This window comes from Saccostrea echinata, unplaced genomic scaffold (assembly GCF_033153115.1).
Source record: "Saccostrea echinata isolate AGI-Se365-2 ecotype Australia unplaced genomic scaffold, CSIRO_AGI_Sech_v1 ptg000054l, whole genome shotgun sequence".
NCBI lineage: Eukaryota > Metazoa > Mollusca > Bivalvia > Ostreida > Ostreidae > Saccostrea > Saccostrea echinata.
The window spans coordinates 22871494-22887308 of NW_026889803.1; the positions used below are offsets into that span (position 1 = coordinate 22871494).

A 15815-nucleotide genomic window follows, 5' to 3' on the forward strand; every position below is an offset into this window, starting at 1 on the left:
AACGCAACAAGCGAAAAATGGCGATGTTTGGTGAAGTTACGGCGCACCGGAGAGCAGTTCCGTTTGATTTAGATGTAGTAATTACGCCTTAAGAAACTTTAAATGACTACAGAAAAAAAATATCACTAGATCTTTAATATACAAGTGAAATGGGAGTTTTCTAAGCGGAAGCTTTTTGATCGGGTCCTCGGGTAGAAAGAAACATCCCAACAAACAGCTACAGGCAATAGCAAAAGACGCTATCACTGTAGACTATCGATATAAGACAACCTATTTAGTTGAATGAGAGTGAGAATACTGTCCATAACTTACTTATAAATCTTCAGAAAGTTCCATGTGTGTGTGAGATTGGTTCCTTGACCGTTTATGGAGGAATAAAGGGGAACTCAAGTATGTGCATCAATGAAATTTCCGAATTTAAGTGGGGCTTACCTAACTTTTTTTAGCAAAGAGGAAACGTGACGCTGCTTTATACACTTTGACGTTATCATACGTGCGCCGTAAGGCGATGCCACACATAACATAAAGTCTCATATTTTGTTTATTTGAGCACATATCTATTTGAAATTTGCTATGTATATTGATGAAAAGTGCACTAAAAAATAGTGAAAATTTTAGAACCTAGTGATGATTATTTTTTACACGATACAACTTGTCCACGATTTTACCGAACAACCCTCGTAGTTAACTATAATAGTTTACTATTATTAACTATAGTAAATACTTTGATACTTTGATTAACTATGAAACTTTGTTTGGAACTTTTTTGAGATTTCAAAGCTGAAACTTTCTTAAATTGATATCAGTAATGTAAAATTTTGGGATGATATGTTAATGAACAAGAAATACGAGGGGTAATCAAAAAGTTCGCGAACTAATTGAATTACTTCCATAAAAGAAATAAAATCAGATTTCGATGTTTATTATTTTTTAAAGTGGTCCTCTCCGATTTGAATGCACATCTGCCATCGTTCTTACAGGATGAAATTACACCATTCAGTCGACGGAATGGTAACTGAATGCCCACTGAATGGCCACTGAAAGGTCACTGAAAAGTTCCTTTCCCGTGACTTTTAAATGGTCTTTCAGTTACCATTCAGTCGACTGAATGACAGATACATTTCAGTGGCCTTTCAGTTATCTTTAAGTTGTATATTTAATTGAATAATCGGCTTATTTTTTATAACTTAGAAATTTTATTTCACGTTTTCTTATTATAATGGATCTGCCCATGCGCGAATCACGTGATCCAGGCGTTCACATGACATGCTCCGTAGCGTTCTGTTCACAGAAATTAAAAGATTTTTCCGAGTTTTATATTTCTTACCATGCAAGTTATTTTTATAACAAGAATAGCCCATTTGTCACAAATAGGATTGGTGGATTGTGATATCTTTTTCATGCAGAATGAGCATAGTGACCATCACAACCCGACTCTCTTGTATTGGGGTGCGTCGTTTAGCCATTGTGGATGAAGTATGGGCGCCTTCTTTTTATCATATATGTTATGTTTAAAATCTAAGGTAAACGATATTTTAGGGATTCAATAATTATATTATTGTTAAGATATTCAACTATTTTTCTTACTGTAATTTGGCGATCTTTCGTTACAGATTGCTCAACTAAGGACACATCTCTCCCCAAGCTTGCTTTCACTGGGCACCAGAACAAACATCATTACCACCTCCCTTCCTTCACTAAAACAATCAATCCAATTAATGATTGAACTTCTGCCATGTCTTTTTGTCTTCATAAATCGTGTACAAATTATTATATGCTACTGAAAAGGAATTTCTAAGATAAACTTTAAACTTTAAAGCCGTTCGTTGATCAAGTAAGACTGAGTCAACCATTTTTTGTCAAGTCATCTACATATTTAGTCATTTTTATATTGTGACGTCGAAACGTGGAGCAAATATCTGCTATTTATAGAACATGTTTATGACTAAATGTGTGCCAAATTTTATTTTGATCTGAACTGTGGTTTTGTAAATAACGAGATAGAACTTTATGATCACCCCTCGTAGTTCCCTAAATTAAAAAAAAAGTGCACATATAAATTTAAGAACATAAAATATCACAATCATATATCAAAAAAAAATACTTTGATTTACTTTAGTAAAAACTTTGATACTGCATTAAACTATAGTTAACTTTGGTAAACTATAGTTTTTTTTTGTTAGAAACTATCAGTGTTTTTCATATAGCGATCCTGATACAAAGAGATCCTGATAGTGTTTCATAGTTAACGTTATTTAGATACATTCGATATTAATTCGTTTTTTTTTCCCTACAATAGAGATAATATAATTCTACAGACAATAATTGTAAGTACACAAATTACAGGGGAAACAAAAAAATCTATGAGCCAGTGCTTTCTAGTGATACCCCACCCGCACAGACAGACGGACAAGATTTGTACCGAAATGAATATCACTGTACAGCATGCCGAACCAAAGAGTGTATTAAAATTTCAAGCATCTGCGATGAGTTGTTGCAGAGAAAACTGCAACGAAAAAAAATGTTTCGGACAGACAGACACAAACATTCACCACGCACACACAACAGAGACATTCGCAGGGTACAAGGTATATCCCCCCATTTCCTTCGAAGCGGGGATATTAATATTCATGTAACAAATAAGGATAAATGAACCTAAAAGAGGGAAAAAGATATTACATATTAAAAATGAAGCAGCAATTACAGTTAATGATAGCATTTCCATATTGGACGCTATTGGAGGCTTCATATGCCGTGCTTTCTCTAATTTTTTCCTTGTCTAAAAATAATAATACAATACGTTTTTTGTTTCAATGCAATGGTGTATCCAGAAACTGATACATGTAAAAGCTGGGATGGAGGCAGGTTGAAAGCGGGCACAAATTTAAAGCTAGAAGTATAGGGCCACAAACTTGTCCTTTAAAAAGTTTCCGATAACATCCATTCCATACAGGTATATCGTTGTCAGAAACATATCATGTCATTTTTTTTTGAACAAAACCTGTGAGAAAAAAAAACCAAAACGGATTATATATATATATATATATATATATATATATATATATATATATATATATATATATATATATATATATATATATATATATATATATATATATATATATGAATTATGAATTTATGCTCCGTAATAATGTATACTCAATGGGATGCAAGCAAAAATAACCATACCATATACATTGTATTGAGAAGTGGCGTTAAGGAGGGGAAGGTACTTTACTCCTCCTCCAATATACATTTGAAAGAAAAAAAAACAGGAGACTCTAGGCCTTCGCCGACCCTCCCCAACATCGGATTAACGCATTTCACACCTCATTTCTAAAGGTTTAATTATAAAATATAGTGAAAAAGTAGGGGGTCAGATTTCTATGGGGGTCATTTTTCAACGTGTGTGGAGTCGTAGAATTACCGGTCTGGAAGGGTTTTCTACGGTCGAAAAATGACTCTACTTGCCGTAGAAAATTGACCGGGGGTCATTTTTCTACGCAGAAATTTTACCCCCCGGTCAATATTCTACGGGGGTCACTTTTCGTCGTTACACCGGCGGAGAGCTACAAATTTTGTCCTATGCTCGGCACTTGAACAGTGAGGGATCTTTTACGTGCCAGCACCTACAGTACCAACCAGACCCAACCTGACACCAAAGCAGTCCCAGAAAGCAGTCCCCGGGACTGCTTTGGGACTGCTGTGGGACTGCTCTGGGACCGCTATGGGACTGCTCTGGGACTGCTGTGGGACTGCTCTAGAAAGCAGACCCAGCAGTCCCTGGGACTGCTTTCTGGGACTGCTTTGTTCACTCATGCGTGAAAAAGGTTCTGGGTGACATGATAGCTCCGCCCCTTGTGTATTCTAAATTTGCAGCTCCTTGTTGTTGTTTTGTTTACTTTCTGCAGAGAGGTATTTAAGATAAAAGCAAATATAAAAAAACAAGTATTAATTTCTTACAAAAATTAAATAATTAGAGATAGTTATACATGTAATTACTAAATGTCTTCAGAGGGCTGTAAATTTACACAATTGTAGTCTAGAATTAATTTTAAGAAAATAAAAGTAGTTAAAAAGGGAAGTCAGGGGATAATTTTTATCCCTTAAATTAAACTTCAATACAGGTGTTTGAAAAAAAAAATTATCTGGGCCTATTTAATAAATTAATGCTGTCAAATTACATATGTACTCAAAGTTTGCATTAGCACTATTTAAAAAAACAAACAAACAAAAAACAAACAAACTTGTCATTTCAGTAACTTTTTTTAAGATACATGTATTCAGAGGAACGTACTGTACTGGATTTTTTTCTTAATTGAAAAAGCTAATACCATGCTTAAAAAAGAGCACTCCATGCTATTTTTTACCACCCTCAAATAAAACCTAATAATTTATTTAATGACCATGAAATAAAATTATTCTACCATTTTTCTGTCAAATAAACAATGTGAACAATTATTCAGGGATTTATTTATGAATTAGTTTTTAATTTATAAACAAGTCATTAAGAGTACATTTATTTAAAAAATAAACATTTGAAAATATCGGGAATTGTGACTTGTTTCTTTTTTCTTTTGTTTGTGTTTACCTGGTCGGTTAATACAATGGGATTGTATAAAATGGTGTCAACACCTGAGGTTTCAATCGCCTTTGCGCATAATAAGCAGAAAGTCAATGCATGTTATTTGGGTATCAGTGTTACACATCACTGAACACGCTGGTCAACATTGACACCAATTTCAATCTATGTCCTGCAAAAAATCTTAGTTTCAATAATTGTGTATAAATTTATTTCGGGATTAATTAATTTTGTACATAATCTGAGGGTTCCATTTGCGTGATTTGCAGATGTACACTCGAACATTTATATTATAAAACACTTAAAACTGAGAATCTAAAGATAATTAAATTGGGAAGTCATTGAAAATAATCATTACTGAAATATAATACTCGGCAATGTTTAACAAAGAATTTTTCAGAAGCTCCAATACTTAAGAAAAATGCATTCAGAGTATAGTATGGGAATCGACCTTGCTCTATAATTATTATTATCTATTAAAAGCTAATTCTGGTATAAAATAAACAATTCAAGTTTAATTTTCTATATAAAAAATAAATATGAAAACTAATATCAATCACAAAAAATGAAGAAATTGGTTTATTTTGGTTAAAAATTAATATACAAAATAATTGTGTTTAAAAATTCATGTTATTAATAGGTGTGAACGTCTTCTTCATTCAATAATTATAATTTGTTTCTATACGCGTACTGTGATTTTCTTAACAGTTCAGAAATGACTGTCGCGTAAGAATTGTAAATATTTGTTGATACTTCTCAGAAAGAATTGCTCATCAATTTCAACTGCTTTTTATATAGTTACATTGTTTATTGGTAATCTCATTCTGAGTAAGCTCCGCCCATTAAATTAATTAACCCCGCCCACTGGGACTGCTTTCTGGGACTGCTGGGACTGCTTTCTCGGACCGCTGGGACTGCTCTGGGACCGCTCTGGGGCTGCTCTGGGACTGCTTTAGCAGTCCCAGAAAGCAGTCCCCGGGACTGCTCTGGGACTGCTTTGTGTCAGGTTGGGTCTGGTTGGTACTGTACTGCGACACGGGACCTCGGTTTATACGGTCTCATCCGAAGCACCGGTCTCCACGTCCCACAGTGGGATTCGAACCCACGACGTAAGGATAAACTCCTTACTCCGCGACCCTAGAGCAGACGCTCTAACCACTGCGCCACGCGGGCGACCAATTTTCGCCGTAAATTATCACAAAAGCGAAGATTTAAGTAGATTATGATTTTTAACCTACCCACTCTTTTCTGTTTAATGTGATGAAAATCTTTCAGAAAGGTCTGGAAACACATTTTTCATTGGATGAAAATCTTTCAGAAAGGTCTGGAAACACATTTTTCATAGGGCATGTTTTTTTAAAAGAAATTTCCTGTTTACTGCCAATTTTATTTATAAAACCGGTTATACCCTATAACCTTTGAATGGGTCAGCCTACACCACGTGTCTTGAATTTAAATCACAATAACATTAGTAGGGGTGAAAGAGGTACGTTGTCTAGCAACAGCTATGGTCGTTCTCCAGTGTTCTATATAATTATATTGACCCTAATATGCACTATAGTAGTCGCTAACATACCTGAGCTCATATTTTCTTTAATAGTATACGTACTTAGTATGCTAAGGTTTCCAAGAGAGTAACTATAAAAAAAAAAATTTAAAATCGGTTAAACTGAAAATTGAAATTTTCTTTAAGAATTCGTTTCTTTTAAATTTCAAGCTTTAAAATGTGTATGATATCTTTAAGAGGATGTGTATATCTACCAATAAATATATTTTCTTTCTTAATATTGCAATCTTCAGTGGTTTCAAAGAAGAACTGACAACACATGATATCTTCATTTTTTTTTCAATCACGTCATATTTTGCTCAGGTAAGTGAATTTTTTTAAGGATTGAAAAGAGATTTTTTGAAGTTCTATTTTGTCTGAAAATGGAGGGAAATAGATCATGTCTTTGCTATTCCAGATAACCTTGTCATGGAAAACTGTATAATTTAAATAGTTGAATGATTTTTTTTTTTTTCAATTAAATTTGAGAATTAAGAATCATATGTAAGAAAAATGTAAAACTTGCAAAAGTTCTTTAATCCTTTTATAAAGCTTTTAAAAACTGAATTTTTATGTTTGGAAAAAATTAATTCGAAAATTTATTTTAAAAAAAATTAAATTCTAAATCTATCATTCCTGAAAATTTCAAATTCTATCTTGAGTATTTTTGTCGGAGTAAGACTAACATATATTGCAGCAAAACGTTAAAAATAGGTCATATTTTGGACCTGAAGATTAATCGTCAAAAATGAAAAATTCGGCTTATTCCGCAACGCACTTCAGAGACATTTTATAACTTTTACGAAGATAAACAATGCCGGGAACTTTCATAGCTTTGTGAATGAAATTGTTGAAATTTTAATATGTAAAATCAAACACTTTGTTGGAATTTCATAAAATTTTTATGAATTTTATTTTCAAGTTTCATTGTCTATTAGACTATTTTTTAAAAGTATATATTCTTTTTCACAATATTATGCAATTCATTTTATAATAGTCATGTTTAAAAAAAACTATAATCATCATAATATGAGGGTTGTCCCAGAAAAACGCTTTTTTGTTTATTTCAGTAATGTCATAAATTTAAAAAATTGCATTGGCATGCACCATAATCAACATTAATTTTTACATTATTCACAGAAATTTCATAAAATATTCTATTAATAGTTTTTCTGTTTGATAAACGAATCATTTAAAACAACTGTCGGCGCAACAGCGACAACGTCTAAACGTAGTTCGTGGAGTTATAGGAATCCTGCGTCTTTAAAAATTCGTTCGATGCATAAATTCGAATCTGCATTTAGTTTTTCTTTTAGTTTCCGGGTTATGAATTTCACACGTACTTAGTTAAGAATAAATCAAGGAATTATTTCTTTAAATAGACAATTTCCAAACCCGATCAGAAATCTAACTGTTCGTATAGTTAACGGCGATCTCCACGTATGACGTCCAACTCTATAGGCTTTTCAGTTTGCCGTCATTTTTGTTAGTCTACCAAACGCTTCTTCCGTCGGAAAACCAGTCCATCCATTTTTCAACCCTTTTTACTATGTATAACCCAATGTTCGATTCATGTATTTGTGTCGTTTCCTCGTTTCCAGCGCTTTATCCGCATGCACCGGAGTCATTTATTTAAGATGTCAGAGTATTGATTTTTTTCCTCACGAATACTCTACATCATACACTTTCTACGAATTTAATTTTTGTCATATTATTATATTTCCGTATAACCTGGTAATAAAGAAAACATCGCTGTCCATGCTATTTTTGAAAGTCAAGAAATTGCCGTGCTCTGATCGATCTTTAAATATTGTTTCTAAACGCATAAGACGTTACAACTTTATATTAGTTACCCAAAATGACGACAATATCATTTCCTGACATTGTGCCAAAAATGAATAATTTTGGTTAGGTAGTTTATAAAACTACCTAATTTACCTTTTTTCTGGGACAATCCTCGTACAATAGTAACATTTCCTACTTTTCTACTTTAGTTTCCTTATCATATAGTTATTTTTTTAGCATCTGATAATTAACTATATTCAGGAACACATTGTATTTCTAGAATTGGGGAACTAAGACTTACTTTATACTCATTTAAGAAGCATATATGCAGAATTAAATATTTGTGCATAAGAGATTAAGAATGTAAGTTAGAAATTAAATTTTCATTCATCTTTTCATAATATATAATCTTCCGGGGAGCAAATCTACTTGTCATAATTCTATTGCCATAAAACCTTAATTATATTGATCGTTATTTAATGAATGATTCCTTCGTGCTATCGCATGTTGAAAAAGTAGTTGAAATGAAAAGGAAATTACCCTGCAGCACTTGTATTTGTTTATCAAGAGGCCCTTGGGCCACATCGCTCAACTGAGCACAATGGCTAGGAAGAAGTAGAAATCAGTTCAGTATTTTGAAAAGTTTTAAGGGGGGGGACTTAAATTTATACTACCTCAGGACGCCTCTTTATCAATATTACCAACCATGGCTTTGCTGTTATTAGACAGAAGAATTTTAAAGATTTTTTTCTATGTATTCCTATGTAAAACTCTGATTGGTCATTGATGCCCCACCCTACCCACTGTAAATTTGATTAGATTTGAATCTACACTACCTGTGGATGCTCCAATAATAACTGACTAATCATGGTTTTACTGTTCTTGAGCAGCAGATTTTTTTCAAGATGAATCCTATATATTCTTATGCAAAACTTTGACCCTCTGTTGTGCCCCAACCCCTGGGGGGGGGGGGGGGGGTCATGATTTGAACAAACTTAACTCTACAATATCTAAGGTTTCTTCTGTATGTGTATGACTAATAATGGCTCAGTTTTCGAAGATATTTCCTATGTAACGTGTATGATCAGGTTCTTACAAGGGATATATTAATAGGTTTTCCTTTTACTCTGTCTGAGTTAATGATTGGACAGCTATGTCTGAGGATATATCACATAGTACTTAAATCTTCTCTTTCATCTAGAGATGGGAACTGAGTAAGGTACTACTTGCACCGTGTTTCTCCCTTAGGTTCTAATTGATAGAAAAGAACCAGTTGTCTCAGTCTTCTTCAGATTTACTACACTCAGAACTTGAGTACTTAACAAAGATTACATTGAAGTCTATTGAACATTTTTTTAAAAATAAAAATTCAAATAATAAGAATACTGTAGTGAAAAAATGCACTAAAACACATCAGAAATAGAATGACAATTGAAAATGATTTTTTTTTTACCAGGTAAGATTTTTAAAATTGATTTTTTTTGATTAAAAAAAAACAGAGGGAGATAACTCTTACTAAAATTAGGATGCATCCCACCCTTATCTGCTAATAGTAATAGGAATTATGTCGAAATATACTGAGTATTCAACACCTACACATCTGTTATGTATTCATTTTCATTAAATCTTTTGCTATTAGAATGGAATACCTTAACTTTTTTATTGCTGATTCTTCACTCAGCTTTTTCAGCTACCTTCTGAATGCCCGACTTTCCCAAAGCTTTGTCTTATATACCCTTACGCTAGTACATTCCAAGGGTTGTCAGATCATTCCACTATTTGAAGTCTTTAATGCGTTTTACTACAATGACCCTTACATTGTTACCATTACACCTATATATTCATATGTAAACCTTGACCCACTGTTGTGACCCCGCCCTACCCCCAGGGGTTATGATTTGAACTTAAATCTACACAACCTGAGGATGCTTCTGTATAAATATGTCTAATAATGGCTTAGCTGTTCTTGAGAAGAAAATTTTTGAAGATATTTCCTATATATTTCTATGTAAACTTTGACACCCCCCCCCCCGGTTGTGACCCTGCCCTACCCCAGGGGTCATGATTGGAACAAACTTGAATCTACACTACCTGAGGATACTTCTGTATTAATATGTCTAATAATGGCTTAGCTGTTCTTGAAAAGAATATTTTTAAAGGTATTTCCTATATATTCCCATGGTAAACTTTGACCCCCCCCCCCCGTTGTGGCCCTTTCCTACCCCCAGGGGTCATGGTTGGAACAAACTTGAATCTACAATACCTGAGGATACTTCTGTAATAATAATGGCTTAGCTGTTCTTGAGAAAATTTTTAAAAGATATTTCCTATATATTCCTATGGTAAATCCCCCCCCCCCCTGTTGTGACCCTGTCCTACCCCAAGGGGTCATGATTGGAACAAATTTGAATCTACACTGCCTGAGGATACTTCTGTATTAATATGTCTAATAATGGCTTAGCTGTTCTTGAAAAGAATATTTTTAAAGGTATTTCCTATATATTCCCATGGTAAACTTTGACCCCCCCCCCCGTTGTGGCCCTTTCCTACCCCCAGGGGTCATGGTTGGAACAAACTTGAATCTACAATACCTGAGGATACTTCTGTAATAATATGACTAATCATAGCTTTGCTGTTCTTGAGAAGAAGATTTTTAAAGATATTCCTTATATATTCCTATATAAAACTTTGACCCCCTCTGATGGCCCAGCCCTACCCCCGGGGTTATGATATGAACAAATTTGAATCTAGAGTATGTAATGAAGATTTCACATAAGTTTCATCTTTTCTTGCCCAGTGGTTCTTGAGAAGAAGATTTTTAAAAGATACCACCAATTTTTTACGAATTCTTAATTATCTCCCCTTGAAAGAGGCGCGGCACTTCCTGTGAAAAAACTTGAATCCCCTTTACCCAAGGATGCTTTGTGGCAAGTTTGGTTGAAATTGGCCCAGTGGTTCTTGAGAAGAAGTCGAAAATGTGAAAAGTTTACAGACGACAGACGGACGCCGGACACTCTTTGATCAGAAAAGCTTACTTGAGCCGTCGGCTCAGGTGAGCTAAAAAGTATTCTTCAGTGATATCTTGAATTGAACACGCTACACACGAACCATAAACAGATTTAATGCTCCCAAAGAAGATAGGCCAACAAGGCGAGCAAAGTGCCTATAGTGCGACAAACATAAAAGTGAAACATTAAATCTCTACAGAAGCCCGTTGAGGACAGTTCAAAGAAAGAGATATTTTTATCGCGTGTAAACGCAAAACATTGCGTTTAATCGCAATAATCATTGCGTTTAAACGCAAAAGATTGCGATAAATCGCAATGTATACTGCGTTTAAATGCAAAACACTTTGCATTTAAACGCAAAAGATTGCGATTAAACGCAATCTTTTGCGAGTAAACGCAACACTTTTGCAAATAAACGCAATAAAATCAAACATGAATTGGTCAAAGCTTATAATTACATGCACATGTACTAGGATCCGACACTTCAACATTAAGAAGATCCGATTTGTTCTGTGTCTTTTTGCAAAATTTTCCAGTTTTTGAAAATTGTAGTAAAAAAATGGCATCCTAACAACCTGAATGTCTTAATGTATTTGAACCGAAACTCTTAATGAAGTTTCTGATGAATTGCTTAAGTATATCACATCTTATAGAGAATGTTTCAGTTGTATTAATAGCACTTGTCAATTTTATACATGTAGTACACATCGATCAATCTTTTTTCATTTGATTTTGATCTAATATAAATTCATCACATTTGTTCTTGCGTTTACTGTATGCAACCATAGGAAGGGTTATGAATGTACATTTAAATCTAAATACTTCATCATGTTATACGTAATTCCAACATTTCCTCAGTCCTTTCCAAAAATCCCTTTATACATGTCTCGTTCTGAGGTTGCCTTTCTTTTTACAACCCGACATTTTTTCCTCCTCTATCATTTCTTATTAGTGCTTTATCCTTTCAGAGAGCGTTTGCTCGGAGAAATCTGATTTTATAAAGCTAGACAATACACAATTTCCTAATAAGTAAAAAGAGAAAGAAATAAAAGATATAAGTATGCATGGGTCCATTGTACTCTGCAAGGTTTGATACAAATGACTGCCTTTAAACACAAAGATTATTGCCTTTGAGCGTAAAGATTATTGCGTTTAAACGCAAAAGTATTGCGTTCAAACGCAAAAAATATTTCGTTTAATCGCAAAAGTATTGCGTTTAATCGCAGTATTATTGCGTTTAAACGCAAAAATTATCGCGTTTAATCGCAAAAATCATTTTGTTTAAGCGCAAAAATATCATTGGGTTTAAACGCAAAAACTATTGCGTTTAATCGCAAAGTTATTGCGTTTAAACGCAAAAGATTGCGTTTAATTGCAATCTTTGGCGATTAAACGCAAAGTGTTTTGCGTTTAAACGCAATATACATTGCGATTAAACGCAATCTTTTGCGTTGAAACGCAATGATTATTGCGATTAAATGTAATGTTTTGCGTTTAAACGCAATACTTATTGCGTTTAAATGCAATAAAAAATATTTCTTTCTCTGAACTGGCTTTAACGGGCTTCCGTAAATCTCATTTATAACAAAATATTTTTTTTTTGGATATTCCATCTAACATTGTTTTCTTAAAGTAAAATCTCTACAATTTGCAAAAAAAAAAAAAAATACAAAGTTTGTTATTATTTTCTTTGAAATAGCACACACACACACTAAAGAGGGTTAAAAGGACTATAACACAATATTTCGATATGAGTGGGTCCTTCCCTCCATTTTTTGAAAGTTTATCCTCAATTTTTGCGTGAAAATATACTTTTTTGGGGGTAAATCAACATGGATCAAGGACCCACTACACCATAAAAATATAATTTTATGAAAACACAACATTTGCAGAAAAACTCTCCGAGAAAAACTCTATCTAGTCGAGGGTCAAATAACAAACATGATTTAAATGCCACTATTCTTCAGGAATTGTGTAGCGTAGTAGTTAGCATGTTAGTCTTAAAGGAAAATGATACACATGGTTTTTATTGCTAGGGTTCGAACCCCACAAAGACCACATTAATTTTTTAAAACAATAATTTTTACCGAGAAAATTTTCCTCGGAAAAGTTTTGCTTATCATAAATTCACAACTTTCAATAATGAGAACTTTCCTCTAAATACTCAAATTCTCAAAGTGGATATGATTTTTCTACATCTGAAGCTACAGGCTTTCTGAACGCCGTGCTCACAAATCTCCTTAAGTAACTTTAGTGGTGACGATGAATCCAGCTAACATAGAGAATAAAGGGGACAAAGACAAACTTACATTGCCGTTTCGTTTACAATTTTGAATTCTATTTCTAAAAAAAACTCGTTTAATGATTTGAACTTACGTGAAATTATTGATTTTCAATGGATATGAATGATATTATTGATATGCATAAAAAATATGAATAAAAAGTTTTTTTTAAATCCCTGCAATCGGACATAGAATACGTAAGATATAAACAAAAATAACGCAGTGAGTTTTCAAATAATTGTTACACTGCAAAAATTACTTCTAAATATTCTGTGAAGTTTAAGACCAGGTATTTTTTTTCATTTGAATACACTACAGCTACAAATGACAAATAAATTATTTTTCGGCACTTCACGTTTGTGATGTCTATCACAGCACTGAATCTGAGAAAACGTTGGCATTATGTGACAGAGAACTTAGGTAACAGCACGTGTAATGCTGACAGAAACCATTAAGACATTCATGAATGTTGTTTTTGGATATACATGTATATTACATTTGTAACAAAAAAGAAGAAGGTACGGTTTCAGCTTTATTGTGCCCTAAAAATTTAATGTTTTCAAAAGGTTTTGAAACTGGCTTAAATATTAGTTGAGTATATGGCTGTGATAAATCAGGAAAGAATATGGCATGAAGGAGTACCATTCTGGAAATATGATGTCATTAATTTGATGCATTTCTCTATTTTAAACAGAAAAAGCCTCAAAATGACCCATTTCAAGAGTTATTTTCCTTAAGAAAATAGTGTCCACAGCCGTCGCCCACTTTAATTTTCGGATATGTTGTGTAAAATTCTTTGAAAAATCACATATCTCAAAATCTTTGTGGGCGATGCCTGTGGACAACATTATCTGAAAGAAAATTCCATTGAAAATTGTTGTCTTCTGCAACTTTTTAAGAAAATACGGGAAAATGCACAAGTTTATAACGTCACAATTAGCATTTAGAAGGTCATGTGAGAAAAATGATTTGTATGATCTTTCTGCATGGAAGTTAAATGATTCAGAAAGCAGGAGTTTTAATTTTTTACATTACTTTAATTTTTAAGAAAAACACAGGGCTAGATTTGTATTGAAACCGTACCTTGTTCTTTGCCGATGATATATTCATATCCTTAAGCTCGGATTTTTACATCCATGAATTACTTTACTTGTTAAATATGTAACAATTTAATTGAAAATTAAAATGTTAAAATTCACTGAAAAGTAAGTTAAGTGTACAGTTTTGCAAGAAAAATGTATCCTGTATTTATTTCTTATTTTATCCCAATATTTTTTTTCTGCAATAAACTTTATACCCACTATTATTTGCGAATTGCAAAGGCGCGATTCCTCCCAGTTCTTGCGTTAACCAAACAAAAGTTTAAAATAAATAAGAAATTCCTACATGTATATGAATATTGCAGATATATGGAGTAATATGGATATATTATGTTAAATCTGCACTTCCGATCTGGAAATGCAACTGTAAATTATGGTTCAGTGGATTAGGATGGGGTCACAATAAGGGGTCAGCTTTTTCCCATAAGAATAAATAGAGGAAAAATTTTAAAAATATCTTCTTTAAAGGCCATCATGGTGACTCAGGTGAGCGTTGTTTCATTAACCTCTTGTTTTTAACTTTATTACTATCAAATACACACAATGAAACAGCATAATCGAGAACATAAATTCTGATAAAATTTTCTGTAATATAAAACTTTATAATATAATTTCCATAACTATTGTCACTATATTATCTGTCATTTCCACAAACCAGAAAAACAAGAATTTCTTATTTATTCAGCTTGCAGTGCAGTTTTGAGAAAATAAATGCTTCTTGCCGCTTAAAATTGAACCCAAATCCTCCGACTACAACTAGGAGATCGTGTGCACAAGGGGAAAAAGTTATGAGTAATAAAACTGCGTCTCTTTCATCAAAACCAGTAGCACCATCTGTTAAGCACAGAACTGTTATTCATAGTGCTTAGAATTTAATAGTTATAATTTATGGAACCTATTGGTATATCAGTTTGTTCTTTTCAAATAAAGTCGGGGCAGTTTTGCTGATTTTTTTAGAGTCATAAATGGTCAAGAATATATATATATATATATATATATATATATATATATATATATATATATATATATATATATATATATATATATATATATATATCTCCAAAAAATGAAAAGAAATATCACAGTGTCCGGTAATTAATTAAGAAATAAGGTATTATTTTTAAACATCTATCGGGCTATAAATACGGGTTGGTCACGAGATCAAATTCCATAAAGCCCGAAGGGCTTTATGGTAAATTTGATCTCGTACCAACCCGTATTTATAGCCCGATAGATGTTTTAAAATGATACCTTATTACTTATATTTACATTTGTGACTTATTCATATTTTATATTTGCCTGATTATAATCTTTAACGCGTGAAACGTTTTATTTTTCAAACCCAACGACACGTGTTTGATCCTCTGATTGCGCGTCGACCCTTTGTGACGTCACTGAGAAATTACGTCGAACGTTTATGACGCGAGGAACCCGTGTTTATACGGATATAGATACGCGTTGCTTTTAATAGTGTTATATAAAAGAAAACATTTGCAAATGTAAATATTATGA

At 33.0% G+C, this 15815-nt stretch overlaps 1 protein-coding gene across 1 annotated transcript in view; it reads left to right on the plus strand.

Annotated features, from left to right (window-relative positions):
- LOC133206149 (serine/threonine-protein kinase MARK2-like) overlaps positions 1-15255 on the plus strand; it is a 271416-nt gene extending 256161 nt beyond the window's left edge. The window contains exon 12 of the mRNA XM_061342081.1: positions 14989-15255. Coding sequence (XP_061198065.1) covers positions 14989-15172 — 184 coding nt within the window. The 3' untranslated portion in view covers positions 15173-15255. The remainder of the gene's footprint in view (positions 1-14988) is intronic.
- The last annotated feature ends 560 nt before the right edge of the window (positions 15256-15815 follow it).